This window comes from Ochotona princeps, chromosome 15 (assembly GCF_030435755.1).
Source record: "Ochotona princeps isolate mOchPri1 chromosome 15, mOchPri1.hap1, whole genome shotgun sequence".
Lineage (NCBI taxonomy): Eukaryota > Metazoa > Chordata > Mammalia > Lagomorpha > Ochotonidae > Ochotona > Ochotona princeps.
Genome location: NC_080846.1, coordinates 53000992 through 53015005, shown reverse-complemented (window position 1 = coordinate 53015005; position 14014 = coordinate 53000992). Strand labels below are relative to the sequence as shown.

Here is a 14014-nt window from a genome sequence, read left to right as displayed (position 1 = left end):
ATTCTCCTAAGTTTTATCTCCTTTTTTTTTTTTTTAAGATTTATTTTTTATTGCAAAGTCAGATATACAGAGAGGAGGAAAGACAGAGAAAGACCTTCTGTCCACTTGTTAACTCCCCAAGTGACCACAACAGCCAGTGATGCGCTAGTGCAGAAGCCAGAAGCCAGGAGCTTCTTCCAGGTCTCCCACGTGGGTGCAAGGTCCCAAGGCTTTGGGCCGTCCTCAGCTGCTTTCCCAGGTCACAGGCAGGGAGCTGGATGGGAACTGGAGCTGCCGGGATTAGATCCGGCGCCCACATGGGCACATGTAAGGCAAGGGCTTTAGCCGCTAGGCCACCACGCCCATCCCTAGCTCCTTTTCAGTAAGATTATCAGTAGCACAATAGAACTCTTTCTAATACATTTGAACTAGTGTCAAGGATTAATTGTAAGCGGTAGTTGATGCGCCAGCATCATTATACAGCAGGTTAAGCCACTGCCTGCCACTCCAGCATCCTGTGTCAGTGCTGCTCCACTTCCAGTCCAGCTCCCTGGTAATGACCCGAGAAAAGCAGCAGAAGGTGGCACAGTTTGGGCCCTAGCACCTGCACTGGAATCCTGGAGGAAGCTCCTGGTTGCTGTCTTGGGCCTGGCTCAGCCCTGGCCGTTGCAGCCATCCTAGTGAGTGAAGCAGCAGATAGAAGATCTCTTTCTAACTCTGCCCTTCAAGTCCGTAAATAAATCTCTTCAAATTTGTTAATATAAAATATAATTTTAATATAATTGAATCCAAAAAAATCATAAAATTATTACATTTTAATTCAAAACATACCTGTTCAGTTACTTGCCGTGGAGCGGTGTGATTTTGAGCCCTCCTGTTGGACGTTGTGTCGGCTAACTTCCATAAGCCGAAGAATTTTTCCAAAGCACACGTCCTTTTGGTCCTTTCGGTCCTTTCACATTTATGCTTATGATCACTTGGTCGTAAATAGTGTTGAACAGACTCAGATGACGCAGCAGCGGAGCTGGAGGCCAAGACCCTGGGCTGGTGTGTGGCCGCCACAGCCCACGGTGCCCGGGACCTCCTCGTCTTGGTTCTTTTGTGGATTTTTTTTTTCAGATTTTTTTTTTTTATTATTCAAAAGGAAGACTTCTTTTTTAAAGACAGAAAAGGAGACATTTCCAAGTGGCAACAACACCTAGAGCTGAACCTGTCTGAAACCAGGAACCAGGAGTCTCTTTCCAGGTCTCCTGTGTTTCCCAGGGAGCCGGATGGGAAGTGGAGCAGCCGGCCGCTCCCCCTCTTGTAGAGGTAGCAGGCCCATGTGAAGCACAGCCTCTGTGTTCAGGATAAAAATACTTTACTCGTAGTCATTTAAGCAATAGTAGACAGATAAAAATTTTAAAACCAGAACAAGTTTTTTTGATTTTTATGTTCTCACTTGGGAGAAAACATTCTATCAGCAGTGCCTCTGACCTCTGACCCTGCAAGCCCTGTCCGTCTCACCTCCCTCTGACCCTGCAGGCCCTGTCCGTCTCACCTCCCTCTTCTAGCTTACATTATGGTGGTGACCATGCAGCATCTTAGTCTTTGAGGTCACTTCTTTAAACATAGGGTTTCCTAGTGGCCTGTCAGATTGTAGCTCTACACTGGACAGGATAGAGAAAGGAAAATCTTAAACAAGGTTTGGAGTATTTCCAATCTAACAAAAATAACCTCACTGAGAATTGTTATTTCTGTCTTCCTAGGCAATTGACAGCATCCATCAGGTGGGAGTTTATTGTCTTGCTCTGGTGCCTGCCAATACGTTGCCAAAAACTCCGCTAGGAGGAATCCACATCTCTCAGACAAAGCAGCTCTTTCTAGAGGGATCTCTACATCCTTGCAATATCCTCATGTGCCCACATACATGTGTGACCAATTTGCCAAAACCTCGGCAGAAGCAACCAGGTAACATACTGGCACCAAGCCATTTTTTTAAAATTGTAATCTCCAGATATTATTTTCTCACGTTGATTTTTTTCCTATGAATTTATTTATTTATTTTTGATGATTTTACATAGTTAGGATAAGGGTCAAGGGCTACAAGAAGATTGAGACCATGATTTCCACATTCTTATTTTTTCTTCCTATATGTGGGGTAAGGGGAGAAGTCACATCCAGCCTCCAAATGCCTCTGCACCCTGGTATGGAGGACAGTCACCTGACACCACCCCAGGTCCCTGATGTGGGACATGCTCTGAGCGTCCTGCTCAAGACGTTTTGATAGTTCAGCAGTTCTGAATTACTGCTGATTTCGCCACTCCAAGTACAATGAAATCTCTCCGGAAAGCACTGGCTGCTATAGTTCACCTTAGAGTCTCCATTTGCCAACACTTGGCTGGGGTAGTTGATTGATTTGTTCTGTCCTCCATCCTTTGTTGTGGTACCAGGTGTCTTCTGCAGGCTCCAATGTACTGCCATATCCTCCATGTGCACCTGGATATGCTGTCCACTGCTCCTTCTAAGCCACTAAGGAGGCCCAGCTCTGACACATGCACTCCACAGTCAGACCATGGAACCTGCAATTCTCTCCATGGTTGGGGTTCTGAGTCCCGCAGTTGAGTTGGGGAATCTCCAAAGAAACTTCATCTGAGGTGATCCCTGATCTGATTCTTGTGTGTGCATGCCAATACAGGGTCTGGCACAGTCTGTCACCCAAATCAGCTTATGCACATGCTGGTGGTTGCAATTGCTGTGTCAGTTCTGTCACCTGCCCTGTCTTCTACACAAACCAGTGGATGTTGCAGTCCATCCCGATCCTGCCCACTTCACACTCAGCCCTCATCAAACCAGTGGGAGTTGTAGCCTAGTTGGAACAACCCACAATAACCCGTACCAGGCCTGCCCTAGTCCTGGTTCCCATGCCTGCCAGTATGTACACCAACTGGTCCAGTCTGCCCCACATCCTATTCAGTTCTCATAGATATCAATGGGCATTGAAGCCTAGTTCAACCCAACCAGCCCCAGGAAGCCTGGCCTGGCATGATTCTCCCAGCCACAGCTACATGGCTGGGAGATTCAGACACCCATGTCTCTCAACAGACTTACCTGGACTCTGCCTCAATTTTTTCCTATAGAAACAGACTTTGAAGGCTAGTAGCACAAGGGTAGCCTCCAGTGGCAGAAAGCAAGGACAGAGACATTCCTGGTGCAATTCTTTGGGTTTACTGCAGCCTCATAATTCTCAAAGCTGTGCCTCCATTTACCCTGCATGTGTGACATTGGTCCAGCTGATCAAAATCTCACTGTAAGGCATGGTTCTGAAAACAAGAGTAGCTAATGTTTATACTGAGTGCTTGTTCTCTTGGTACTTGCTATTAAATACCAAAAACGAGGTAAGCATTTTGCATGTTATCCTAAGGCTTTGTTCCCTGCACACCTCTTTTCCTCCTGGCTCCCTTGCCCTGGTAGAAAAAGCTTATGCCTAAAGCACAGAGGTCAGTCACAGAGCCAGCATTCACACTAAGTGTGACTACAGCCCACTGTGAATAGTGATTCCCACCTGCCTCTCTGTGGCCGCTCTCACATCTAGGCATCTCTTCTTGCTCCTTAGCATTAAGCTCTCATTTGGGCCCATAATACCTGTTACTTAATTCATAGATTTTTTTGGATTTTGATCACCCAATAAATAGATTTACTTGGTATATGGTACTTTGAGACCAGGGTACAACAAAGAGTGTGTGAGTTGCTAGGTGGAATAGAGAATTCTTCCTAATTTTTTTTTTTTTTTTTTTTTTGAGCAGACCTAGCTTATGGGGCTGAGCAGTAGGCTAAGGGTATGAGTAAGTGGTGGATGATCGGTCATGTTAAAATATGTCAAAGTGAACATAGCATTGTTTAATTGAGGCTTTTTTGTTTTAAGAGAAGCTAATAAGAGCCTCCTAATTTTCTGTACCCTCAAATGCATGACAGCCAAAATCTTTCCTCAGTGGATCACACAGCTGTATACTCCCATCCCCACAAAGTCATACACTCATATCCCACTAGGCACTATAAGGAGGACCACATGTACACACTCACACTTCATAGTCCAGGCCATGGCAGCTAACTGAGGAGTGAGCCAGTGAATGGAAGATCTCTCTCACCAGCTCTATTATTCTGCCTTTCAAATAAATTATTTTAAAAATCTCATTGTAGATATCTATTAAAGCTATTGTAGAAGAAACAAGAATGTATTAGGACTGGTCTTGGCTTCAAGTTATAGAAAATGATAACAATAACTTAAACAAGAAACAAGTTTCTCAGGTCAGTGAAATTCAAAGATGAAAGGTCAGTCATGTTGTTTCAGCATATTATTTTGTTAGTTTGCTATTGTTACAGATACAACACATAACAGATAACCCGAAAACTCAGTGCCTGCAATAGCAAGGAGTATGGATGTGCAGGCTTGGCTGGGATCAGCCAGTCTCGACTTGGTGCTGGGCTGTGAGCTGGGTTCAGAGCTGCTCCCTGTGTCTGCTCATTACAGAACCAGTGGATACCTGGGCTGGGCTGTCCTTTTTTTTTTTTTAAAGACAGATGGCTGAAGTAACAATTTAAGCCAAAACCACCCAAGCATATTTAAAGCTTCTGTTTGTGTCATAATCTCTTAACATATCATGTCCAAGACCAGTAAGAGCATACTCGAAAGTCAGTGAAGTGGAGAGCCTTCCAAGTCTCCCTGGTGAGGACGGGAAGGACTGTAAGGAAGTAGAGCAGCACTCCACAGCCGTCTCTCCCGGGCTTCCTACGGTTCTGCTGGCTCCTGGCCTTCCCCCCGTTGTTCATACGGTGCAGCCAAGGCTGGGAGACAACATAAAGAAGGAAATGCCCTTCCCTTTTCATCTATTTACTAGGAACTGCACACATTACTTGCTCATACATGTTAGCCTCCCGCATCGCAGAATAGTCTATTCCAAACATGTATCTATGTAGGCATTCTGTCAGGAAGAGGAGGTGCTGTGCATCCAGTGAGAAGCACACGGGAGAGCCTCAAGAGGCTGCTGTTGGGTTATTTTGTAATTTATATATATGATGTATCTATAGAGAGAGAGACATATAGATTTGAGATATTTATCTATTTGAAAAGTGGAATTGAGGGAGAGAGGTCTTCATGTGCTGATTCATTCCCAGTTGGCGATAGTGGCAGAGACTGGGCCGGACTGAAGGCAGCGTGGAAGTGCTCTGGGTCTCATGTTGGGCAGGACCCCAGTCAAAGCACTGAGGTTAATGCCTTCCCAGGTGCATTAGCAGAGACTTGATAGAAATGGATCAAATGGGTGTCAAAGCACACATGTGGGATGCAGCCTTGCAAGTGATAGCTTAACCCACTGAGCCACAATATTGGACCTCATCGATTTTTTTATGAAAGTGTGTTTTTAAAATTTTTAAAATATTATTTACATAGCTAAGACTGTTTCTCCAGTTAGGGTGGGGAGGGTCAAGGTATGGAAGAAGGTGGGTAGGACAAATGTTTCCAACTTTTCCTCCTGTGTACTCAGAGGAGGAAAAGAATGGGACCTCCCCTTGCTGTCAGACTGCGTCAGCACTCAGGGAGGGGGCACATTTGATGACAACTTAGAGACCCTGATGAGGGGAAGAATGGTCTGAGGGTGTGACTTGAGTAGGTTTTGATAGTTCTGAGATGTTCTTGACTTCATTGCTCCAATTGAGAAAATCTCCCCAAGGTCTGTTGGCTGACCAAGTCCATCTTAGTGCATTCACAGGCCCAGGAACAGGCTGCAAAGCTTGGCCAGGAGAGTTGTCCAGCATGTCCTGCTTTCCATCCTCTGATGAGGCACGCAGTGTCCCCTGCTGTCATGTCCCCTGTGTGCATCTCGACATGCTGTCCACTGCACGGGCATCAGCAGCTGAGGAGGCCCAGGTCTGATACATGTACTCCAAGGTCGGACCACATATCTTGTGGTTTTCCTGTAGCCGGGGTCCAGGTTCACTTGGGGTACCTCAGACTTGACTCTTGTATGAACCAGCCAGTGCAGAGTCACATCTGTTCCATCACCTGCACTTGCCAGTGTACATACCAGTGGATGCAGCTGCCTGGTCAGTTCTGCCCCCAGCTCCTTCTCTCACACGAACTGATGGGTGCTGTGACCTGGCCCAGCCCAGCCAGCCTGCCTGCCCCACATCTGGTCCTTACACATACCCAATATGTGTTGCAGCCTAGTCAGGGTATCCCCCAGTAAGCCCCACCAGGCCCACACCCAGCCCTAGTTTTTGCATGTGCCAGAATGTACTGCAGCCCAGCCCAGTTTATCCTGTATCCTATCTGGCTCTCATGCATACTGATGGGTGCTAAGGCTCAGCTCAGCTAGACCCAACCCACACCTATAGCAATGGGTACTACTGCCTTCACAGTCTGATCTGCCCCCATCCCTGGCACTAATGCTCACCAAATAGGAGCCACAGCCCAGCAGTGGAGTGCCCATATTTCCTCCTCCTAAGCGGTCTAGGGTACTGCAGTCCAGCCTGACATGACCTGCATCTAGTCCTGGCACTTGCCAGCAGTTGCTGCAGCCTAGCCCTGTTGGCCTGCACCCATTCTGGCTCTCTTGCATACCAGTGGTTGCAGCAGCCTAGCCAAGCCTGGCTCACCCCAGAACAGCCCACCCCAAGTCCCAGCTCTCACATTCCTCAATGGAAGCTATAGAACAGCAAGGGAGTCCCTGAAGTTCTCCTACCAGGCCCACTCCCAGACCAGGTCTTGTGCATTCCAGCAGGCACTGTAGCCCCGTCTGATATGGCTGCCCCCAGTCTCAGCATTTGCCAGCAGGTGCAACAGCCTAGCCCAGCCTGGCCTACACCCACACCTTATGTGAAATGGTGGATGTTATAGTCCAACCCAGACTGGCTTGTGGTCCAACCCAACCTGGCTTGCACCCTGTCCTGGCTCTTGCTCATGTCAGTATGTGCTATGGACTAGCCTAACCTGGCTGGTCTGGCCTGCACTTCTCATTCAGCTCCCTGCTGCCTGGGAAAGAGGTGGAGGATGGCTCAAGTCCTTGGGACCCTACAGCCATGTGGGAGACCCAGAAGAAGCTCCTGGCTTCTGTCTCCTGGTTTCAGATGGGCTCAGCTGTGACTATTGTGACCATTTGGTTAGTGAACCAGCAGATGGAAGATTCTCTCTCTCTTGCTTGACTTTCCAATAAAAATAGATCTTAAAGCAGTAACAAGCATCACAATAATGCCATTCTAGTAAGAAATTTAACCTTGTGGGGAGGGTCTGACCCAGTTGTTAAGAAGCCTATATTCGGGGAGTGACTGGGTTTGATTCCCAATTATAGCTCCCAGTTCTGCCTTCCCACCAGTGTACTTGCTGGTGGGCAGCAGGTGACAGCGGAAATGCTTGAGTCCCTGACACGCACAAAGGAGGCCTTGATTGAGTCCTCTGCTGTCTGTGGCCCTGGCCCAGCCATTGTGATCTCCCAGCAGATTGGAGCCCTCTGCTTCTCAAATTGATAAATGAAACATTTTTTTTTAATGTAATGTAAACTTAATATAATGCCACCATCTGATAATTAAATGTTCATATTCAAATTTCTACATTTCTTTATTATAGCTGGTTTTTCAAAATCCAGTATCCAGTCAGGGTCACGTATGGTTATCATGTCCTTTAGTAAGAGGCTCTCAGGGCCCGGCATGGGAGCCTGACAGCTAAAGTCCTCGCCTTGCACTTGTCAACATCCCTTATGGGTGCCTGTAACAATCCCCGTGGCCCTACTTCCCACTCGTCTCCCTGCTTGAGGCCTGGGAAAGCAGTAGAGGACAGCCCAAAGCTTTGGGATTCTGCACCCACGTGGGAGACCCATAAGAAGTTCCTGACTCCCGGCTTCGGATTGGCTCAGCACTGGCCATTGTTGGGAATGAATCAGCAGACAGAAGATCTTCCTCTCCATCTCTCTTCTCTGTATATCTGAGAGAATACTTCCAATAAAAAAATAAATAAATCTCTAAAAGAAAAGAAGAGGTTCTCAAATTTATTTCATCTTTTAAGACATTCATGTTTTTGAAGAGTCCAAGCCAGTTATCACATGGAATGTTTGACAATCTTTATTTCGTCATCACTTAATTTTTTTTTTTTTTTGCTTGAAAAATACAGTTAGTGATGCTCTGTGTGCTGGTCCACGGCACAAATGGCCAGTGGCTCAGGCTGGGCCAGGCCAAAGGCAGGAGCCCAGAACTCCGTCTGGGTTTCCCACGTGGTGGCAGGAACCCCAGTGCTTGGTTCTCTGCTGCTCCTTCCCAGGCATATAATCAGGGGGCTGGATCCGAAGCTAAGCAGCTGGGGCTCGAAGCAGCATTCTTAGAAGATGCTGGCATTGTAGGCAGCAGCTGTCTTGCTGCACCCTAGTGCCAGCCCCTTACTATTCCCTTTTCATAAGCCTGGTTAACTTATTGTTCTTAGCAGATTTCTCTCCAAATCAGGTACTCATTACTATTGCAATGTCTTCTAGGCTGATATCATGAATGGATCAGGTGAAATTGTTTAAATGTAGGAACCCATGAACGCAACATGTCACCTTTTCAGAACGATAACTGAGCAAGTTCCTAAGCCGCCGTGGCCTGCTGGTTACCCTTGTTCTGTCTCGTTTTTCCTAGCATTTCTACAGTCTGTGTTTGTCTATACAGCTCAGCGCCATGTTTGCTGCTTCGCTCCCCAGGCCAAGGTGAAGGATTATTTGAACCAGCTTGAGTTGGTCTGGAAATGCACTGTGGACCTGTAGCTTGAATTTACCTCCGCAGAGGGTTGACGTTTGTCTTCACTTGCAGGTGTGGGCCCTGCCTCTGTGATGGTCGGGAACCTGGTTGCTGGAAAGCGCATAGCACAAGCAGCAGGCAGGGATCTGGGGCAGATTGAAGAGAACGACCTAGTGAGGAAGGTGAGTGTTCCTGTTGACCTGAGCTCACAGCGCATAACGGACGGGGGACGCTTGGTCACCGTCTTCAGAGTCACCGACCTGAGTCTTGTTTCTCCTTTACAACCGCAGCACCAGTTTCTGGCAGAGATCTTACAGTGGCGAGCGCAGGCTACTCCCGACCATGTTCTCTTCATGCTGCTAAATGCCAAGGTATTACAGTTCTATTGTGTGTCTAATAGCCTGAATGCTGTGGAAGCATTTCAGTCACTCCGGATCTTCATCAGTAAACCAGTGTTGCCACCTCTGAGGGAAGAATCACTGCCGTCTGCTCACTCAGAGCAGGAGGTAAACAGTGCAGTCACCAGGGTGAAAGGGAGACCGACCTGCCTTGGTATTTAATGCTGTCTTGTATTACCAAGAGAGCTCTTTACTCAGTTCTGATAAGAATAATGGGATCTACGATGGAATTACAAAGGCAGACACATGGGTGGAATGCATTATGTCATTATAGCTTTTTATCCAATTTGACTATTTTTGTAAAGTGGGATATTGATGGTCTTGATGACAGCTTTTTTTTTTTTTTTCAAATTTTTGTTTATTGGAAAGTCAGATAATACAGAGAGGAGGAGAGACAGACAAATCTTCTGTCTGCTGGTTGACTCCCCAAGTGGCCACAACAGAAAGAGCTCAGATGATCCGAAGCCAGGAGCCAGGAGATTCTTCCAGGTCTCCCACACGGTGCAGGGTCCCAAAGCTTTAGGCTGTCCTCGACTGCCTTCCCAGGCCACAAGCAGGGAGCTGGATGGGAAATGGGGCTGCTGGGATTAGAACCGGCGCCCATATGGGATCCTGGTGCATGCAATGCCAAGACCTTAGCCACTGGGCTACTGCACTGGGCCATCCATTTACTTTTAAAAATACGTATCTTTATTTATTTATTTGAAAGGTATAGTAACAGATAGAGGGAGAGACACAGATCTTCCATCCACTGGCTCACTCCCCAAATGGCAACAATGGACCAGAAGCTTTATTCCCTTCTCCCACATGGGAGCAGGGGCTAGTCACTTGTGCTTTCCCAGGTGCATCAGCAGGAGCTGCATGGGGAATGGAACAGCCAGGAATTGACCTGTGCTTCAGTGGGAACAGTGTCACCTTAACCTGCTGCATAACAATGCTTACCCCTCATTCTGTATATTCTAATAGTTTACCTTGGATTATCCCAGCCCATCAGACATATTAGCAGTCATCTACCGATTCCAAGGATGTTGCTTTTACTGAGCTTTAGTTTGCTGCTGTGCCATGAACCAAAAAGAGAAATGATCTTGTGGCTGGCATTGTGCCTGATTAGTATACACTGCCAACAATGCCGGCATCCCATATTGGCACCAGTTCATGTCCTGGCTACTCCACTTCCCAACTAGCTCCCTGTTTGTGGTCTGGGAAAGCAGTGGAGGACGGCCCAAAGCCTTCACTTTGTCTCAGCTCCAGCCATTGCAGCCACCTGGGGAGTGAACCAGTGGTCGGAAAATCTTTCTCTCTGTATCTCCTCTGTATATTTCCCTTTCCAATAAAAATAAATCAATCTTTAAAAAAGGAAGGAAAAATAACTGGTCTTAACAAATATAACCCTGACCTAATGTCCAACAGAAAACTAGCTAAATGAATTATGGCACATAAACATGATCAGATAACACATAGCCATTCCAAACAACAGTGTGAAAGAATATTTGATTATAAAAAAATAAATATTTAGCCATAATGTCTAAGTGGGAAAATAGGATGTGAAATGCAAAGAATTCAGTCCTTATTGAAGATCTTTGCATTTCACAGCTTATGACAAGGCTGAGGTAGTCCAGGCACAGGAGCCAAAGGAATCATGAGTAACAGAGCTGGGACTTTAACTATTTACTTTCACTTGAACCCTAATTGGCTTCAGAATCTACTATTTTTTTTATGTTACGTATGTTTGTATGTATTTAAAAGGAAAAGAAGGTTCCAGGGTTATGGTACAGTGCTGCCTCACCAGCATCCCACGTAAGCGCCATGTGAGTCCCAGCTTCTCCAATTGTGATCCAGCTCACTGCTAGGGAGCTTGGGAAGCACGAGGATGGCACAGGTGTTTCTGCCACCCATGTGTGAGGCTTGGGTGGAGGTTTAGGCTCCTGGCTTTGACCTGGTCCAACCTGGCTGTTCTAGCCATTTGGAGAATGAACAACAAAGTGGAAGATCTTTCTCTCCATCTCTCTGTATAACTGTGTCTTTCAAATAAATGAATCAGTGATATATATATAGAGAGAGAGAGTGAGAGAGAGCTAGCGAGCGTGCGACCTCCCTTCTGCTGATTTGTTTTCCTAAGGCTCACAACAGCTGGGCTGGGTCAGACCAAGGTCATGAGCTGAACTCAGGCTGTCTTACGTGTAGGTAGGAGGGACACAAATACTTCAGCCATTACTTTCTCCCCTTCGCTCTGTCAATCTGCAAGGCAAATTTATATCACATGCAAGGCAGAAACTTAGCCACTGAGCCATCACGCCAGGCTCCAAGCGTGAGTTTATTTATTTATTTATTTATTAAAGATTTGTTTATTTTTATTGGAAAGACAGATTTACAGAGAGAAGGAGATACAGAAAGATCCTCCATCCACTGGTGGACTCCCCAGGCATCCACAACAGTCAAAACAGTCCATCCAAAACCAGGAGCCAGGAGCTTCTTCTTGAGACCCTAGGTACAGAGTCTCAAGGCTTTGGGCCGTCCTCAACTGCTTTCCCGGGCCATAAGGAGGAAGCTGGATGGGAAGTGGGACCGCCGGGATTAGAACCGGTGCCCATAAGGGATCCTGGTGCATGAAAGGCAAGGACTTTAGCCACTAAGGTACCACGTCGTGGTGCTAGAGTTTATTTTTAACTAATGGATTCTGATTACTGTTTTTACTCACAGCTTTACTCTTAGCAAATACAGAGCCAGGTTTGTTTTACGTGCTGCAATTGAGCATAATCATCCAGCAACTTTCATTTCTCTGGCCTCATTACTTTATTTCCATTAATTCAGTCCACTCTTATTTCCTCCAAGGAAAATCCAAAACTTTGTATATATATATATATATTTTTAATAAGACCCATTTATTAATTTGTGCCCAGGACCATGGCCTAGCAGGGTAAGATTATGCCTGCAACACCAGTATCCCACATGGGTGCCAGTTCAAGTCTCTGTTGCTGTACTCCCCATCCAGCTCCCTGCCTGTGGCCTGGGAAAGCAGTTGAGGATGGCCTAAAGCCTTGGGACCCTGTACCACCTGGGAGACCCAGAAGAGGCTCCTGGCTCCTGGCTTCAGATTGGTCTTGTTCTGGCTATTGTGGACCACAGATGGAAGATCTCTCTAACTCTGCCTTTTAAATAAATAAAGAGGAGCCAGTATGATGGCTCAATTGGCCACTCTGCCTGCAGGCACCGGCATCTCAAATGTGTGCAGTTCATGTCCACTCAGCTCCCTGCTTGTGGTCTGGGAAACAGGTAGAGCGTGGCCCAAAGCCTTGGGACCCTGCACCTGTGTGGGAGACCCGGGAGAAGCTCCTGGGTTTGGATCAGCTCAACTGTGGCTATTGCAGCCATTTAGGGAGGGAATCATTGGAAGCAAATCTTTTTTTCTCTCTTTGTTTCTGTAATACTGCCTTCCCAATAAATATTTAAAGAAGAATAAATGAGATAGAATGAACCTTTTGCTTTAAAATCTTTGTTTGAAGGAGTTTCAGAGAGAAAAATCTATCTGCTGTTTGACACCTCCACATGGCCTCAGTGACTAGGCCTGGGCCAGACCAAAAGGCAAGAGCTTCTTCCAGGTCTCCAAGTTGCTGCATGGTTCAGTCACTGGACCTGCCTTCCTCTGCTTTGCAGCAGGACATTAGTAGGTAGCTGGAAAGATGTAGAACAGCAGGACATGAGCCAGCCCCTATATGGGATACTTGCATTGCAAGAAGCAGCTTAACTCAATACACGACAGTGTCAGTTCCTCTATTTTTCATGCTACCTTAAACAAGAAGGGCTGAATGAATGTATCTGATTTAAGTTAATATTTCAAATCCTGGATTCTGTCAGGATATTTAAAAAAAACTCACATCTATGTTTTGAGATGGGATTTTTCGTGAGAATTGATAGCCTACAGTTTACTGCCTTCCAAGCTTTGATCCCCAAGTCCTTTCTCCTGTTTACAGGGAACTACGGTGTGCACAGCCAGCTGCCTCCAGCTCCACAAGCGAGCCGAGAGGATTGCCTCAGTTCTCAGTGACAAGGGACATCTGAATGCGGGAGACAACGTGGTGTTGCTCTATCCACCCGGTAAGTGTTGAGTGCGAACACTCAACTTTAAGCTCCGTTATTCAACAACAGTTGACCAGAGGATAGGAATTCTGGCCCCTGCCATGACCACATGGGCTGTGTGCCTGCCCATGAGAGTCCATGCTCACTGGCTAAGGGGTGACCCCAGCTTCATCTTCCACCTTGTGTGTCATGCAGGCTCCGCTGGGATCTGCCCGTTCATCAGTGCCTGGCACAAGCAAATGTTACATGAATGCAAATTTTGGCTCCCTGTTGTTTGGAATGTCTCAAAGAGATGCTTTGTCTCTCAAAGTGTTCAACAATGGGGCTGTTTGTTTCCAGAAGAGCATTGTCCATGAATTCATTTGACTTCACATTTTTCATATCTTCATTGTTTAGTAGTCCTCTATTATTTCTATGTTCTACTTTCATGTGCTAATATAATTCAGCAGCCTTCTTAGAGTAAGTCAGAATTACTTGGTTGCAGGCCGGTGTTCTGGCACAGTGGGTTAAGCCCCCACCTGTGACGCCAACATGTCATATTTGAGTGCCAGTTCTAGTTCTGGCTATTGTGCTGCATCTTAGAAGGCAGCAGATGACGGCACAGACACCTGGACCCCTGCCACACGTGCGGGAGGGCTAAGGTAGGGCTCCTGGCTTTAGCCTGCTCTGCTTCAGCCATTTGGGGAGTCAGCCAGCCATCCCCCTCCCTTTCCCTCTGTCTCTGACACCTTGCCTTTTATATAAATAAATAAATATGGTAGAAAAATTATTTGCTGAGTTGATTGTAACTATTCAAAATTTTAGGTAAAATAGTTGTCCCT

General features: G+C 46.5%; 1 protein-coding gene across 2 annotated transcripts in view; it reads left to right on the top strand.

The window, feature by feature from the left end:
- DIP2B (disco interacting protein 2 homolog B) overlaps positions 1-14014 on the top strand; it is a 206762-nt gene that overhangs the window by 174106 nt on the left and 18642 nt on the right. For both annotated transcript variants that reach the window (XM_058673818.1, XM_004598967.2), the window contains exons 23-26: positions 1728-1929; positions 8791-8900; positions 9009-9089; positions 13088-13211. In XM_058673818.1, coding sequence (XP_058529801.1) covers positions 1728-1929; positions 8791-8900; positions 9009-9089; positions 13088-13211 — 517 coding nt within the window. The remainder of the gene's footprint in view (positions 1-1727; positions 1930-8790; positions 8901-9008; positions 9090-13087; positions 13212-14014) is intronic.